We start from the raw sequence: 17039 nt of genomic DNA, 5'->3' as shown, positions 1-17039 counted from the left end.
GGTTTGAGCCCCAAACTGTCGGAACCAGAGGGGACAGAGATACCAACGTGAGCCAAACTGACCCATGGGACGTTGGGTGATGAGTGTTCCTGCTGCAGGGCACATTTTCCAACAGCTTGGCTACTTATGTCAGTACATCAGAGCAAGAACAAACCTGCTTACATTTAAATTATCAACGCCTCGACGGGAATGATTTTTGGCTCTATAATTTCTTTTGTCCCAATTTTAATATTCGTGCAGCTGAAACAAGCACCAGAATTTTTTTTAAGCATCCGATGGCGTGTGATTGATGAAGTAATTGCATCGATAGCGCAAGGTATACTTACTGTAAATTTCCACCAGAATCGTAGCTTCCTGCGTCTTTCCATTGACGTCTGACACCTGACACTTGTAGATCCCAGCATCCTCCACGTTGGCATTATAGATAGTCAGCCGCGATCGTATCCCCTCTGTCTGTACTACAACCCGTTCGTTGGAGATGACCTTTTCTCCATCAGGACTGTACCATTCTATGCTGGCAGGCTCCCCAATAGCTGGAGGAGAAAATAAGAAGAAAATCAGTGTATTGTACATGAATAAACCGGAAGGCCTAGTGAGTTCCTTCACTCTGCGATCGAGAGTTCAAATCCAACTTACCCCGAAAGGATGATAGTCTCCTATATTGGTGAAAGTTGTAAGGGACTAAAGTAAAATGGACTTGGGCTGTCTTAGCCTACTTTCTACTGGGCACGGTAGCCCGATGGCTATAGTACTGGACTAGCAACCCGGAGGTCGTGAGGTCAACTCCCACCAAGTTATGAAACCGAATTCAGTCAACCTGCTGGATTGTTGCTAAAACCCAATTGGTTCACTGCTGTCCATCCCTACCCAGTCAGGCCTACTTGTGACTCCAATCCCATGATGTGCAGTTGACTCTTCATGCCCTCAGGACAACAAGAAGTGAGCAACAAATACTCCCCCATCAGTGTATCTGCATCCCAAGAATAAATTAATAAAAAAAGGAATCCACAGTACAGAACGGTCCCCTTATTTGGAGCACTTGGCACTCTAAACTCCTCTGAGATTACAGTGATGGTCCTTTGCCAGGGTAGAGCAGGAATGGCTTCACTCGGCATCTAAATCTGTACTGTACAAGATCCAGTAGTGCTTGATGCTGGCAGTAGGTGTTAAAGGTGTCGTTTAAATCTCAGACACCTGTTGACTTAATGTTCACAAAATTTCAAATAGAAATGATTAAATATACTGAAACATAATTGGGGTAAAGATCCATCTGGTCACTGTGTAATTGTGATCATTTCCTCTACAAAAAGAGGATTTTGTTAGAAATGTCGAAAAAGACAAAATCATCATGAATGCATTTGCAATGTCACCACATGCAGTGACTGGAGAAATTCTCCCCCAATTCAAGTGACAACTGATAGTCGAAAGTCAAAGGTCAACCTGACACCAAATCATTACTCTGTTCATACACTTTTCAACAACATTTGGATGATTTATGTTTTGGATCAATCTCTCTTTGACAGCCTGATGATCAAACCTACAGTTTCTAAGCCTGACCTCACTAATGCATCAGGCGCAGATAATCCCACCTCTCTCTCGAGTTGGTCTTCCTGCCCCCAGCAATGCAAAGCAAGAGACCAGCCCTCGGATTAATCGACATCACAGGCTGTGGACATTTGCAAAGCAATAGCTAAGTACTCCCGAATGTTTTTGCTCCAATTTTTAATCAAGATCCCTCCATTTATCACCTATTGAAGTTGAGATATAAACTTTGATTTTAAATCTTTTTGACGGTTTTCTCCTCTTTTCCAAAGACAGGTGTTCGGTTATGGTTCCATTGCACAGATACGCAGCGGGGGCTAAATCCAAAATAGCTACCTTGTGCTTTTTTTGTGTGACATTGATTCTCGGGATCCGATTGGTAAATGGCGATCATGTGACCAGATAACAACACACGGTCAGCACGAACCAAGGAGCGACATTTTTCGGGTTTCTACACCTCTCCATTCTTGCAGTTGAATATCTTTTAAAAGCATGGATGGATTATGGTTTTCAAAGGATTTTCATCAGTAGAAAAGCAAACAGTCGCACTCAAAACTTGACCTTAGCCTCAGCTGAGGTCTCATCCTGAAGTTGGCAGGAGGTGGCATTTATACTCTGGTCAGCCCTTCCCACTGATGGCTCAGTCGAGTTTAGGAATCTACCACATAAGGAGCATACATTGCCTCTCTGTGTATCTGGAAGGCCTCCTAAGTCAACCATGTTTACAGCTCAAAAGCAACACGGCGGGGAATATTTTTCAATGTGCATAATTTGCTGCTGTCGCCCAAATACTCACTAGTGTGAACACTAATCAGTCAGGTGTTTCTCTAGGTTGGATTCTAACAAGTGTAAACACACTGTGATATTAATTTGTTTGATGTGTGATCTTCCAACAGACAAAAAGTTATAAGGGGCTAAATTGGGCCGCGTAGCACCCGTTGTGTAGGCGCTATGCGGACTCCTAAGCACCGGAAATGCTGTCCGATGTGCGCAGGACGCCATCTTGGTAAAGGCGTTTGCGCACATGCACTTAACGAACACCGGCAGCATGTAGAGTAGGAAGATTATGTGACAGAACAGTGTGAAACGCTGATTTAAAGGGACAGACGCGATTTTGCAATCAACGTTCCAACCAACGCACTGTCTTAACATCGCACAGCTGAACAGATCTTAAAAGCATGGAGGACCCCCCGCCACCTGCGCTATTTAAAGGGATCATACAGGAGTTACAGGTTAGTTGCTGGATTATTGCTTCTGGCTCCTGGTGTATTTGTACCTGCTTTTGGAGGTCTCCTATACTTGAGTTCTATGATGAGGGGACATAACCTAAAAATTATGGCCAGGACTTGCAGGAATGAAGTTAGGAAACGCTTCGACACGCAAAGGGTGGTGGAAGTTTTGAACTCTTTTCCGCAAATGACAGTTAATGCTAGCTCAATTGTTAATTTTAAATCTGAGATTGATAGATTTTTGTTAACCAAAGGTATCAAGGGATATGGAGCTAATGCGGGTATATGGAGTTAGGTCACAGATCAGCCATGAACTCATTGAATGGCGGAACAGGCTTGAGGGGCTAAATGGCCTACTCCTGTTCTTATCTTCCTATAATAAAGTTTCAATACAGTAAAGGGAGTGGGCTGGCTAGCTGACAGGCAACAGCAAGGGCACTGGCAGAGTGGCAGGAGTGGGACAGGAGTGCTGTCATCTTGATAGAGGACAGCAAGTTCATGTTCCATGGAGCCACTGTCAATTGCTGCCTCCTGTAATGCGCCACCTTCTCCTGCAAGAAAGCGGGACGTGTGTCAGTGACTTACCTGCAAGATGTTTGGTTGATGTGGCTGTCATGGTTGAATAGCTGCCAGTGTATGTGTGACCTGTGAGTTGTGGGTGTGCGGCTTGCAACAATGGCAATGTGTGAGGGTGAGAGGAAGCATCCGATGGGAAGAGTTGAGCACTGATTGAAAGAGTTTGTTGGTAGGTGGGCGATGGGGGGGTTTAGTGCATGGAGGAGTGGATGCGGCTAATGCTACAGTTGGTAGGAGATGCCTCTTGACAGTTGAACTCACTCACCTTGACCACTCGTGTCAAATCATTGAACTTCTTCCTGCACTGCATCCATGTTGGTGGTGCTATGCTCCTGGCATTGACCTCGTCCCCTACTGCCTCGGGAGCATATATCTGGAGGACATCTTGCCCTCCTGCGGATATAGGATGTCCCTCCTTCTGTCCACCTCTTGTACCAAGGCCTCCAGTGCATCAGTAGAGAACCTTGGTGCACACTCTCTCGCAGGCCTGGTACAAACTCAGATCAGCAGATTGGTGGGGTCTGGAGTGCCGTTTAGTGGACGTGGGATGTAGTTTTGAGCAACCTTTATTCAATGTTTTGAAAGAATTCAACAGTTTGTAAACATAGGGACTGGATCTGAATCTGCATTTTACGTGTGCAACTTCTGATCTCCGTTCAGACCCCGATCAAACCCCTATCTTATATTTTGAAGATATAAGAGTCCCACAAACTTTGAGCAGCTAAGTTGTTGCTCATTAAAATTCCAGAGTTCCCATCATCACCGTGCTTCACGATACTGCAGCACAGATTCATTCACCATTGACTTCCACCACTTCCTGAAGCCACAGTGTACCTCCCCTTTAAGAGGTGCAGGCTGCCTTTAAGTGGTGCGAGCCACTCGCAATATCTGGGCCCCCCCTGCTGGTGAGCAGCCACTCAACGGCACAGCCAGGACTGGCTGCTCGCAGCGATCATGTAAAACTGCAGACAGCACGAACGTTACGCGCTGCTGCATCTCAACGACCGGGTGTGGGTTAATCGCGCACCGCGATCCCAGGCCTGTTTTAGGGGATTAACCAATTTAACCCCTATAATTTCTATCGGTCTCTTAAGACATTTTTATGTCATAGGGAAGGAAAGAAAAGAAAGACTTGCATTTATATAGCGCCTTTCACCACCTCAGGACATCCCAAAGCACTTTACAGCCAATGAAGTACTTTTGAAGTGCAGTCACTGTTGTGATGTTTGAAATGTGGAAGCACAGCAAGGTCCACAAACAGCAATGAGGTAATGACCATCCCTGGCATCATTCGAGTAAATCTCCTCTGCACCCTCTAAGGCCTTGACATCCTTCCTAAACTGTGGTGCCCAGAATTGAACACAATACTCCAGGGAGCCTAACCAATGTTTTATAAAGGTTTAGCATAACTTCCTTTCAATTCATTCATGGGATGTGGGCGTCGCTGGCGAGGCCGGCATTTATTGCCTGTCCCTAATTGCCCTTGAGAAGGTGGTGGTGAGCCGCCTTCTTGAACCGCTGCAGTCCGTGTGGTGAAGGTTCTCCCACAGTGCTGTTAGGAAGGGAGTTCCAGGATTTTGACCCAGCGACGATGAAGGAACAGCGATATATTTCCAAGTCGGGATGGTGTGTGACTTGGAGGGGAACGTGCAGATGCTGTTGTTCCCATGTGCCTGCTGCCCTTGTCCTTCTAGGTGGTAGAGGTCGCGGGTTTGGGAGGTGCTGTCGAAGAAGCCTTGGCGTGTTGCTGCAGTGCATCTTGTAGATGGGGTACACACTGCAGCCACTGTGTGCCGGTGGTGAAGGGAGTGAATGTTTAGGGTGGTGGATGGGGTGCCAATCAAGCAGGCTGCTTTGTCCTGGATGGTGTCGAGCTTCTTGAGTGTTGTTGGAGCTGCACTCATCCAGGCAAGTGGAGAGTATTCCATCACACTCCTGACTTGTGCCTTGTAGATGGTGGAGAGGCTTTGGGGAGTCAGGAGGTGAGTCACTCGCTGCAGAATACCCAGCCTCTGACCTGCTCTTGTAGCCACAGTATTTATGTGGCTGGTCCAGTTAAGTTTCTGGTCAATGGTGACCCCCAGGAGGTTGATGGTGGGGGATTCGGCGACGGTAATGCCGTTGACTGTCAAGGGGAGCTGGTTAGACTTTCTAATTTTGGAGGTGGTCATTGCCTGGCACTTATCTGGCACGAATGTCACTTGCCACTTATCAGCCCAAGCCTGGATGTTGTCCAGGTCTTGCTGCATGCAGACTCGGACTGCTTCATTATTTGAGGGGTTGCGAATGGAACTGGATGCTGTGCAATCATCAGCGAACATCCTTACTTCTGACCTTATGATGCAGTGAAGCTCATTGATGAAGCAGCTGAAGATGGTTGGGCCTAGGACACTGCCCTGAGGAACTCCTGCAGCAATGTCTTGAGGCTGAGACGATTGTCCTCCAACAACCACTACCATCTTCCTTTGTGCTAGTTATGACTCCAGCCATTGGAGAGTTTTTCCCCTGATTCCCATTGACTTCAATTTTACTAGGGCTCCTTGATGCCTCACTCGGTCAAAAGCAGCCTTGATGTCAAGGGCAGTCACTCTCACCTCACCTCTGGAATTCAGCTCTTTTGTCCATGTTTGGACCAAGGCTGTAATGAGGTCTGGAGCGGAGTGGTCCTGGCGGAACCCAAACTGAGCATCGGTGAGCAGGTTATTGGTGAGTCAGTGCCGCTTGATAGCACTGTCGACGACACCTTCCATCACTTTGCTGATGATTGAGAGTGGACTGATGGGGCAGTAATTGGCCGGATTGGATTTGTCCTGCTTTTTGTGGACAGGACGTACCTGGGCAATTTTCCACATTGTCGGGTAGATGCCAGTGTTGTAGCTCTACCGGAACAGTTTGGCTAGAGGTGCAGCTAGTTCTGGAGCACAAGACTTCAGCACTACAGCTGGGATGTTGTCAGGGCCCATAGCCTTTGATGTATCCAGTGCACTCAGCCGTTTCTTGATATCATGTGGAGTGAATTGAATTGGCTGAAGACTGGCTTCTGTGATGGTGGGGATCTCGGGATGATGCCGAGATGGATCATCCACTCGGCCCTTCTGGCTGAAGATGGTTGAAAATGCTTCAGCCTTGCCTTTTGCACTCACGTGCTGGGTTCTGCCATCATTGAGGATGGGGATGTTCATGGAGCCTCCTCCTCCCATTAGTTGTTTAATTGTCCATCACCATTCACTACTGGATGTGGCAGGACTCCAGAGCTTTGATCTGATCCGTTGGTTGTGGAATCGCTTAGCTCTGTCTATAGCATGTTGCTTCCGCTGTTTAGCATGCATGTAGTTCTGTGTTGTAGCTTCACCATGTTGGCACCTCATTTTTAGGTACGACTGGTGCTGCTCCTGGCATGCTCTTCTACACTCCTCATTGAACCAGGGTTGATCCCCTGGCTTGTTGGTAATGGTAGAGTGAGGAATATGCTGGGCCATGAGGTTACAGATTGTGCTGGAATACAATTCTGCTGCTGCTGACGACCCACAGCACCTCATGGATGCCCAGTTTTGAGCTGCTAGATCTGTTCTGAATCTATCCCATTTAGCACGGTGATAGTGCCACACAACACGTTGGATGGTGGGCTCAGTGCAAAGACGGGATTTCATCTCCACGAGGACTGTGCGGTGGTCACTCCTACCAATACTGTCATGGACAGATGCATCTGCGATAGGTAGATTGCTGAGGACGAGGTCAAAGTAGGTTCTTCCCTCGTGTTGGTTCTCTCACCACCTGCCACAGGCCCAGTCTGGCAGCTACGTCCTTCAGGACTTGGCCAGCTCGGTCAGTAGTGGTGCTGCCGAGCCACTCTTGGAGATGGACATTGAAGTCTCCCACCCAGAGTACATTCTGTGCCCTTGCTACCCTCGGTGCTTCCTCCAAGTGGTGTTCAACATGGAGGAGGCCTGATTCATCAGCTGAGGGAGGATGGTAGGTGGTAATCAGCAGGAGGTTTCCTTGCCCATGTTTGACCTGATCCCATGATATTTCATGGGGTTCGAAATAAATGTTGAGGACTCCCAGGGCCACTCCCTCCTGACTGTATATCACTGTACCGCCACCTCTGGTGGGTCTGTCCTGCCGGTGGGACAGGACATACCCAGGGATGGTGATGGTGGAGTCTGGGGCGTTGGCTGAAAGGTATGATTCTGTGAGTATGACTATGTTAGGCTGTTGCTTGACTAGTCTGCGGGACAGCTCTCTCAATTTTGGCACAAGTCCCCAGATGTTAGTGAGGAGGACTTTGCAGCGATGACTGGGCTTGGTTTGCCTTTACCTTTGTCTTTGTCGTGTCAGGTGCCTAGTTCTTTGATGCCGGGTGGTCCCTCCGTTTTTTTCCTTGCTTTTGTACTCTATGCCTCTATTAATAAAGCCCAGGATCCCGTATGCTTTTTTAACAGCCTTCTCAACTTGTCCTGCCACCTTCAAAGATTTGAGTATGTGCACCCCCAGGTCTCTCTGTTCCTGCACCCACTTTAAAATTGTACCATTTAGTTCAGATTGCCTCTTCCCATTCTTCCTACCAAAATGTCTCACTTCACACTTCTCTGCCATGTGTCTGCCCATTTCACCAGTCTGACTTTGTCCTCCTGAAGTCTGTTATTATCCTCCACATTGTTCACTATGTTTCTGAGTTTCGTGTCATTTGCAAACTTTGAAATTATACCCTCTATACTCAAGTCCAGGTCATTAATACATATCAAAAAGAGCAGTGGTGGTAACACTGACCCCTGGGACCTCCAGTCTGAAAAACCACCATTCACCACTGCTCTCTGTTTCTCGCAGCCAATTGTGTATCCACGCTGCCACTGTCCCTTTAATCCCTTGGGCTTTCCCGATAATGAATTCCACAGCTCTATTATCCAATGCATGAACAACTTCCAGCTTCCCTTTTTTGCTCCTAAATTCCTATTTTGTTCATCTCTGTCCATTGATATTTGAAGCCCCAATTTGCCTGCAACAGTTTTGTTTGTTCCCTTCAAAATCTTGCAAATTTCAATTGGAATCTTCTCTTTTTCAAAGAAAACCAGACTAACCTGCTTAACTTTTCCATATAATGCAAATTCCTGGTACTTCATTAAAAATTAATTTGTGGTATGTGGACGTCACTGTTAAGTCCAACATTTATTGCTCCTCCCTAGTTACCCTTGAGAAGGTACTGGTGAGCTGCCTTCTTGTTTGATACAACTGACTGGATGGCTAGGTTACTTCAGAGGGGAGTTTAAATAAACCACATTAGTGTGGGACTGGAATCACATATGGGCCAGACGGGTAAGGACGTTAGTGAACCAGTTGCGTTTTTATGACAATGCGACAGCTTCATGGTAACTTTTTACTGGTACCAGCTTTTTCCTGCTTCCCTCTTGTAGCATATCAAGGGCAACAATAGCCATTGTGCAATTAGCTGACCAGAACAGCCCACACAATGCATGATCACTGAATGCCAGACATAAAGACTTTATGGGGAGATCCACCTTTAAAAGAATGCTGATGGTGAGGCCTCATCTTTGAAAGGGGAGATTGCCTCTTTGAAAGGAATGTTGTTGGGAGACTCCTTCTTTGAAAGGAGATCTGATGAAGCAACTCCCTCCTCAGTGCGAAACAGCTGGTTTCATTCCTAAAGCTAAATGTTTAGGTTTGTGGTATGTTGGCCTTCATTTCAAGAAGGTTTGAGTACAGGAGCAAGGATGTCTTCCTGCAATTATACAGGGCCTTGGTGAGACCACACCTGGAGTATTGTGTGCAGTTTTGGTCTCCTTACCTAAGAAAGGATATACTTGCCATAGAGGGAGTGCAGCGAAGGTTCACCAGGCTGATTCCTGGGATGGCAGGACTGTCATATGAGGACAGATTGGGTTGACTCAGCCTGTATTCACTCGAGTTTAGAAGAATGAGAGGGGATCTCATTGAAACATATAAAATTCTGACAGGGAGGATGTTTCCCCTGGCTGGGGGCGGTCTAGAACGAGGGGTCACAGTCTCAGGATATGGGGTAGGACATTTAGGACTGAGATGAGGAGAAATTTCTTCACTCAGAGGGTGGTGAACCTGTGGAATTCTCTACCACAGAAGGCAGTGGAAGCCAAGTCACTGAATATATTTAAGAAGGAGCTAGATAGATTTCTAGACACAAAAGGCATCAAGGGGTGTGGGGAGAGAGCGGGAATATGATATTGAGATAGAGGATCAGCCATGATCATATTGAATGGTGGAGCAGGCTCGAAGGTCCAAATGGCCTACTCCTGCTCTTACTTTCTACGTTTCTTTGTTTCTATATTGATTTTATTTCGTAGAATTTTGTTAACATCAAGAAGTACGCAGCCACAAGCAGACCAACTATTTGCAACTAATATTCCAAGTGTCTGAAACATTCGCTGATGAATTTCCAGCCTCAGCCATCACTCTCTTCTATTAATAAAAACAGAAAATGCTGGAGAAGCTCAGCGAGTCAGGCAGATGAAAGAAACAGAAGACGTGTTTCTCTCTCCACAGATGCTGCCTGACTCGCTGAGCTTCTCCAGCATTTTCTGATTTTTATTTCAGATTTCCAGCACTCGCAGTATTTTGCTTTTGACTCCCTTCTATTATTCAGTTTCATTTTGTCTGCGCTGATTACCGGCATTGCTTTCATTAAGATAATCTCTCGGAGAATGGGTATTTTCTGCAGACTAATTGAACCAATTAGCATTAAACGTGTTCTAAGTGTAATCATTTAATTCGTTCTCGGAGTACATTAAGTGCCCCAGGCAAAATGCAAGGTGTGAGATTTGCAGTCCCAAGGCAGCTGAGGCATCACCCTCACACCAGAAACATAAACATAATTCAAAGCAATTGCTGCCTCCACCAAGCGACTCACGGGGAATGAACTGGAGTGCTTTCATCGGAGCTTGATGCCTTCTGACGTCTGATACTGGTGCTCTGAATTACTGATTTCCTTCAGTTATTTTTAGTGCGATTGAGTCGGCCAGGAACTACACAGAGAAACACTTTCAGCCAATCAACTATCGGAGAGGTGGTTCATGCCAGGAAGGAAGGGGATTGGCTGTGGTGTAAAAGCAGGCGGGACAAAACTTTTCCAAAGTAAAGGTAAGTTTTTAAGCTTAAAAAAAGCAGCTCTGGTCGGTAAGGATTATGAATCAAAAGGTGATGATTTTGTCACCAGTTTTCACCATTAAAAATCACATGGGTTGAGGAGGTCCAGTGAGTAACGTCTTGCTTAATTATTTGCAAAATCACGGAAGAAACTCTGCTTCCCCTAATTTTACAACAATGCACTGTAGCAGTGAGAATGTCACTGAGAGAAAATAAGAAGCATTGAAAGAAAGACTGGCATTTATACAGCACCTCTCCTGACCTCAGAATGTCCCAAAGTGCTTTACAGCCAATGAAGTACTTTTGAAGTGTAGCCACTGTTGTAATGTAGGAAACACAGCAGCTAATTTGTGCACAGCAAGATCCCACAAACAGCAATGAGATAATGAGCAGATAATCTGTCTTAGTGGAACTTCCCTGCTCTTCTTAGAAATAGTGCTACAGGATCGTATACATCCACCTGAGAGGGCAGACCGGGCCTCAGTTTAACGCCATCTCCAACAGGGCAGCACTCCCTCAGTACTGCACTGGGAATGTCAGCCTGAATTATGTGCTGAGTTCTCTGGAGCGAGGACTTGAACCCACAACCTTCTGACTTGGAGGTAGAAGTGCTACCACTGAGCCACAGCTGATAGTTGGTATAAAACTGGGACCAGCCAGATGGACTTGAGTAGCCCTTTCAGATCCTAAACATTCAATTGTTCCTATGTTTAACACAGGACAGAAAGAACTTTCTGTATGTGCTGCCTGATCATGTCCGCACGATGTCCCAAAACTCTCTGCAACCAATGGATTACTTTATTGTCACTGTTGTTATGCAATGTAAAATGGAATCAATAGAAGGCCGGAAATAACGGAAGATTTTGTTCAATCATGCTAAGGGTTTGTCTGATAGCATTGCTTTTCTTGCATATCCCCTTTGTCCTCTCATTCCCTTTTTCCAATCATCCTTTTCTCTCCCTCATTTTTCTTTCTTTCTCTTCTCTCTATCTCTCTCTCTTTTTTTTCTTCTTCTCTCTACAAGGCCCAGTTGCCTTTGAAATTTGCAGGTATCTCAGTCCATCTCCAAATGGAAACAAGAACACAACACAACCGATCACATTCACTCAATGCAAATACGCTAACTTACTGCCAGGGAGATCGGGAATAAGAATACGCTGGGCTTCCCCTATGGCAGAGTAGGTGAGTCCACCAGCTTTGTGTACTAGGTAACCCCCCCCCCGCCCAGTTCAATCCCTGATTTCATCCAAGACAGTGGTAGGGGCATTACAGCTGGTCTCATCGGCCCTGATCAAGGGAGTGAGCAGGGGCTGGAAATCAGGCCAGGGTTTCCACACCTGGTCGCAATTCAGTGATCCCAGCTGGGAAATGAAACAGACCGCCAACACTCACTCTACAGGCTGAGACCTGAAGAACGGGTTCCTGGGGGTGAGGTACCTCAGGGCTGCTAGTTCTTATGGAACCGTACTCCAGTGAGATTCGCTGCCTTTGTAAGAGCAGAGGAGAAAAGGTAGCAGAAAATCGGGGAACCACAAACACTGTACTGGAGTAAGATGGCGTGGAGTAAACAGGCAATCCCCCCGGGATATAATCCTCGTAGTTAGAATTAAATATGAGGATGTCATCTCTTTAAAGCAAGTATAGGTCATGGAAATTATGCCATTATGTGTGGTATAAGCTCTTCTGAATTTGGAGTAAAGGCACTTTATTAGGTCAAAGGAAAAGAACCTTTACATTGCATCTGAACCATGCTGTACATTACGTCTAAGTGCTTGATGGCGGTGTAGAGGGAATTGAATTAGCATCCATACCACGTTGTGCCTGGCCTGGGAGTGCTTAATGTGGCAGTGTAGAGAGAATTTCATTTCACAGTCAAATCATGCTATAGCTGGCCTGGGAGTGCTTAATAGAGCAGACTGGAGCATTACTGTATCTGAAAGGTACATTTACGCTACAAGTTAAGCAATGGTGCATAGGAGTTTCAGTTTTGCACCAATACGAAACTTGTCTTGTAGCCGGCCTCCCACCTTGCACCCTTCGTAAACTTGAGCTCATCCAAAACTCTGCTGCCCGTATCCTAACTCGCACCAAGTCCTGTTCACTCACCCCTGTGCTCACTGACCGACATTGGCTCCTGGTCTGGTGACGCCTCGATTTTAAAATTCTCATCCTTGTTTTCAAATCCCTCCATGGCCTCGTCCCTCCCTATCTCTGTAACCTCCTCCAGCCCTTTGTGATCTCTGCGCTCCTCTAATTCTGGCCTCTTGCGCATCCCCGATTTTCATCGCTCCACCATTGGTGGCCCGGCCTTCAGCTGCCCAGGCCCTAAGCTCTGGAATTCCCTCCTAAACACCTCCGGAAGGAAGCAGAGTGAAACTCCCTCCTCAAAAGGTGTCCTTCCACTTTGCTCTAGTTTCAGGTCAGGGACCTGACCCCAGATTCAAGGCTGCGTTTACATTACGAGGTGTAAAGTGAAACCGTTTCACATTGGCGCTAAATTTGTGCTGTAAATGTGCCCTGAAGTTCACCTAACCTGACATTGAGCGGAGAAGTGTCCAGTTGCTCAGAACTGTCAGCTATTGCTTGTTTGAGTGAAGACAGCCCAGAAGAAAAATATCCAAAACTTAACTGAGCAGAATTAGTCATTGTAGATCTTTGGAGGGGACAGTGCCTGTTGCATATAGGAAATATCTTTCACTGCACAGTGTCCTGGGACAAGATTGCCTGCCTGCAATGCAAAAACAACTTCACATGGAGGTAATAACATTGTCTATTGAGCGGCTTTGAAGGTTCTTCCCCTAGTTACCTCCAGACTCGACTATTCCAATGCTCTCCTGGCCGGTCTCCCACCTTCCACCTTCCATAAACTTGAGCTCATCCAAACCTCTGCTGCCCGTATCCTAACTCGCACTATCCCGTTCACCCATCACCCCTGTGCTCACTGACCTATGTTGGCTCCCTGTCTGGCAACGCGTGATTTTAAAATTCTCATCCTTGTTTTCAAATCCCTCCATGGCCTCGCCCTTCCCTATCTCTGGAACCTCCTCCAGCCCTACAACCCTCCTAGATCTCTGCGCTCCTCCATTTCTGGCCTCTTGCGCATCCCCGATTTTCATCGCTCCACCATTGTCGGGGCCTAATTCCAAAGCTCTGGAATTCCAAGTTCCAAAGCTCTGGAATTCCCTCCCTAAACCTCTCCACCTCTCTCTCCTCCTTTAAGACGTTCCTTAAAACCTGCCTCTTTGTCTAAGCTTTTGGTCACCTGTCCTAATATCTCCTTATGTGGCTCGGTGTCAAATTTTGCCTGATGACACTCCTGTGAAGCACCTTGTGGCGTTTTACTACGTTAAAGGCACTATATAAATGGGTGTAGTTGTTATTGCTTATGCTACACTGCATGTGGACCTTCAGGAAATATCTCGAAGATTTACTGATATTGAGTGGCATAGCTGCAGTATGTTGTGAAAAAAAGCTCATTAGGATTCTTTATTGCTTTCTTCCTGTTTTTTTTTTCTTTCTTCGGAATAAAACTTACATTAGAAGCCAACTTATTAACATTAATTTCTTATCACTGCTGACACACAAAGTCACAAGTGTGCTCAGGTCCTGGCCTGGGCAAATGTCACATTCCTTTAGTTGTATTATTTATGAGGAAAGTCTGAGAATGAGCGTTTTGCTTTTCAGCCCTTAACCATTTAGCCTCATGATGAATGGCATTCAATTAACCAATCTCACTCTCGTGTGCTTGTGGTAGAAGTGGGGATAGGGTGGCAGAGGTGTAGGGCAAGGAGGCCCACTCCATCGCCCCTCCAAATAAACTTAAACATGAGCCACAAATACATCCCGAATTCTCCCTTCGGTGTTGTATGACCCGAAAAGAACAGCTGAACCCAGTGAGCAATGCCTGCCACCACATTCCTTCATTTCTCCCTCTGATCACCAGCTATCTCATACTACACCCCCCCTGTCCTCAACATTATCAGTCTGTTTGTTACAGATTCTTGTATGCATTTGTTCGCCACGCCCACGGTCAACTAGGCAACAACCAATGTGGTTTTGGTCACGTTACCGTTAGGAAATATAACCCAATCCCTTTCCTCCCCCGATTTGTGCTCTTTCTTTCACTCCTTTTTATCATTTTCTTTTTTCTTCCATCCTGTGGTATCTATCTATCTATCTACCCATCCATCTATTTATCTCATTGTGACAGTAGATGTTGCTCTGCATGGCTGAAGGTATGCCATGTTATCTATAGGGCAGTTTCACCTGCACTAAGCAGCATGGGTAAGAACAACCGCCATCCAGATCTTTGCATTATGATCTCCTTACTGCAGGTTAAACGGCTCCAAAAGGCTTCGATCCTTACAGACTTGGATCCTATCCTATTGAAATGCCAATATTCTATTGGGCACTTGAAGGCATATGGTTAACTCAAACTGACCAAGAGACACATTTAGAAATATGTTGTATTTCCAGTGAATCTCTTTAGTTTCTTGTCAGTTCCCCTTGGTGCCCACTTTAGGGGCCATTCACCCAAGAGGGTGGATGTGTGACTAATTCCTAGGCCTCTGCCAATGTTGCTGTTAAGGTAAAAATTTAAGCTGTTGGGTTAAAGGCAAAGATGACCTTTGGCGACTAGTGCGTGCGTGGCTGCGGTCGCTGCCCCGAGACCGCACTGAAATGCGCCTTGCGCGAACCAGACGAGCCATAATTAAAAGCTTAAGTGTAACATATGATGATTAACAAATTAGTGTATTGCTAAACAAAATGGACTCTGCTAAACAAAATGGACTCTGTGAAAAGACATTAAAAAATGCACAACAAACTGATAAAAGCTACAGGACAGACAAAGACCAGACTGTCTTAAGTTGATAACAGTTGTTTTAATGTGATTGGAGGTCAATTGTTGCTGTCGGGGCCTAATTGGCTAATGTGTAACTAACCAAGGCTAATGATGTATTAACTGCTAAATGTCTGTACTTGTAATGTATAATAGAAGCTCGGCGACCATTTTAAAATTAAGAAGGTGACTACGAGCACTGCGGAGTGCCAAGCGCTTCTCCTAAAGCTTTGTTCAATAAACTGCATGTTGAATCTTTAAGTCTGACTCCGAGTGGTGATTTCCCACAACATTGCTATGGTATGGCTACTAGAAATTGCTCAGCAATGGTCCTGGGGTGTTCTTGCTTCCTTATGGGGAGACACCATTCCATGATGGGAAGTCTGAAATCAGGAAAACATCATGAAGCTGAGAGTTGGTGCTCCAAGAGTACCACTGAGGTGTTTAACATAGCTTTCTCTTTAATTTAAATAACAATTTGTATCTTTCCTGTCATTTTTTCCTCAGACAGGAAATTAGAGAGGCATCATTCTTGAGGATCCTTCAGTCCATTTACTTATAAAGGCAATTCGAACAACAAACTATTCATAGTTGAATCTTAAGAAGAGTGAAATGAGAAGCCCATTGGCCTTGGCAAGATCCCTTCTTCCGCAGACCGTGTACCTGGGAGCACCGTCACCCCAAGGACTGTAGTTGTTCAAAAAGGCAGCCCATCACCCCCAACCTTCTCAGGGCAGGGAGGGATGGCCGATAAATGCCAGTCTTGCCAGCATCACCCACATCCTGAAAACAAATATGAAAAACATCTGCCCTATAATGGAACCATCGAAATTTACAGCACAGAAGGAGGTATTTTGGCCCATCATGGCTGTGCTCGTTCTTTGCTGGAGCAATCCAAACCTAATCGCACTGCTCTGCTCTATCCCCATGGCCCTGTATCTTCCTCTGCTTCAGCTTAGTTAATCTCCTGACATACAGTTGTGCAAAATTTCTCCCCGAGTCCAAAGGTACTTGAGGGAAATGTCAGAATATCTACACACCCCGACACCTCCACTATTTAAACTTAGCTTGTTGCTTTCCAAAGGTAATACTTCCATGGTATCAGCCTCACAGAAATCACCGAGCTCCACAGAGTACTCGATGCGCTTGTCTTGACAATTCAAGACAAGCGTAAGCACTAGAGCAGTAAATTATGTTAAGGTAATTGCCAAAAGAACCAGAGGCGAGATGAGGAGAAATTTTTTTTTAACGCGAGTTATGATGATCTGGAACGCACTGCCTGAAAGGGTGATGGAAGCAGATTCAATAATAATTTTCAAAAGAGAATTGGATAAATATTCGAAGGGGAACAATTTACAGGGCTATAGGCAAAGGGAAGGGCAGTGGGATTAATTGGACAGCTCTTTCGAAGAGCCGGCACAGGCACGATGGGCCAAATGGTCTCCTTCTGTGCTGTATCACTGTATGATTCTAAGAAACACATATTTGCATGTAATAAAAATTTTCTTAATGCAGACCGCCCATAACAGATTCCCAAGTTTTAAAAAAAAATTTCCATAGCTGCATTCCGTAGAAATTATGATCTGTTTCTGCTTTCTCATTTCCCTTCTCATTGTTGTGCAATGGGGCTAATTACAGTTTCCTTTCAAGGAACAGTACCCAGTGTGATGAACAAATAGCTTTGTAAATTTGAACCTAATTTCTGCTGGATAACAATA

At 45.7% G+C, this 17039-nt stretch overlaps 1 protein-coding gene across 2 annotated transcripts in view; it reads right to left on the bottom strand.

The window, feature by feature from the left end:
• LOC137327487 (neural cell adhesion molecule 2-like) overlaps positions 1-17039 on the bottom strand; it is a 1142796-nt gene that overhangs the window by 345300 nt on the left and 780457 nt on the right. For both annotated transcript variants that reach the window (XM_067993365.1, XM_067993366.1), the window contains exon 3: positions 327-533. In XM_067993365.1, coding sequence (XP_067849466.1) covers positions 327-533 — 207 coding nt within the window. The remainder of the gene's footprint in view (positions 1-326; positions 534-17039) is intronic.

The sequence above is a fragment of the Heptranchias perlo genome, chromosome 11, assembly GCF_035084215.1.
Source record: "Heptranchias perlo isolate sHepPer1 chromosome 11, sHepPer1.hap1, whole genome shotgun sequence".
Taxonomy (NCBI): Eukaryota; Metazoa; Chordata; class Chondrichthyes; order Hexanchiformes; family Hexanchidae; genus Heptranchias; species Heptranchias perlo.
Note: the sequence above shows the minus strand (reverse complement) of the source record. Positions and strands in the feature narration are given on the sequence as shown.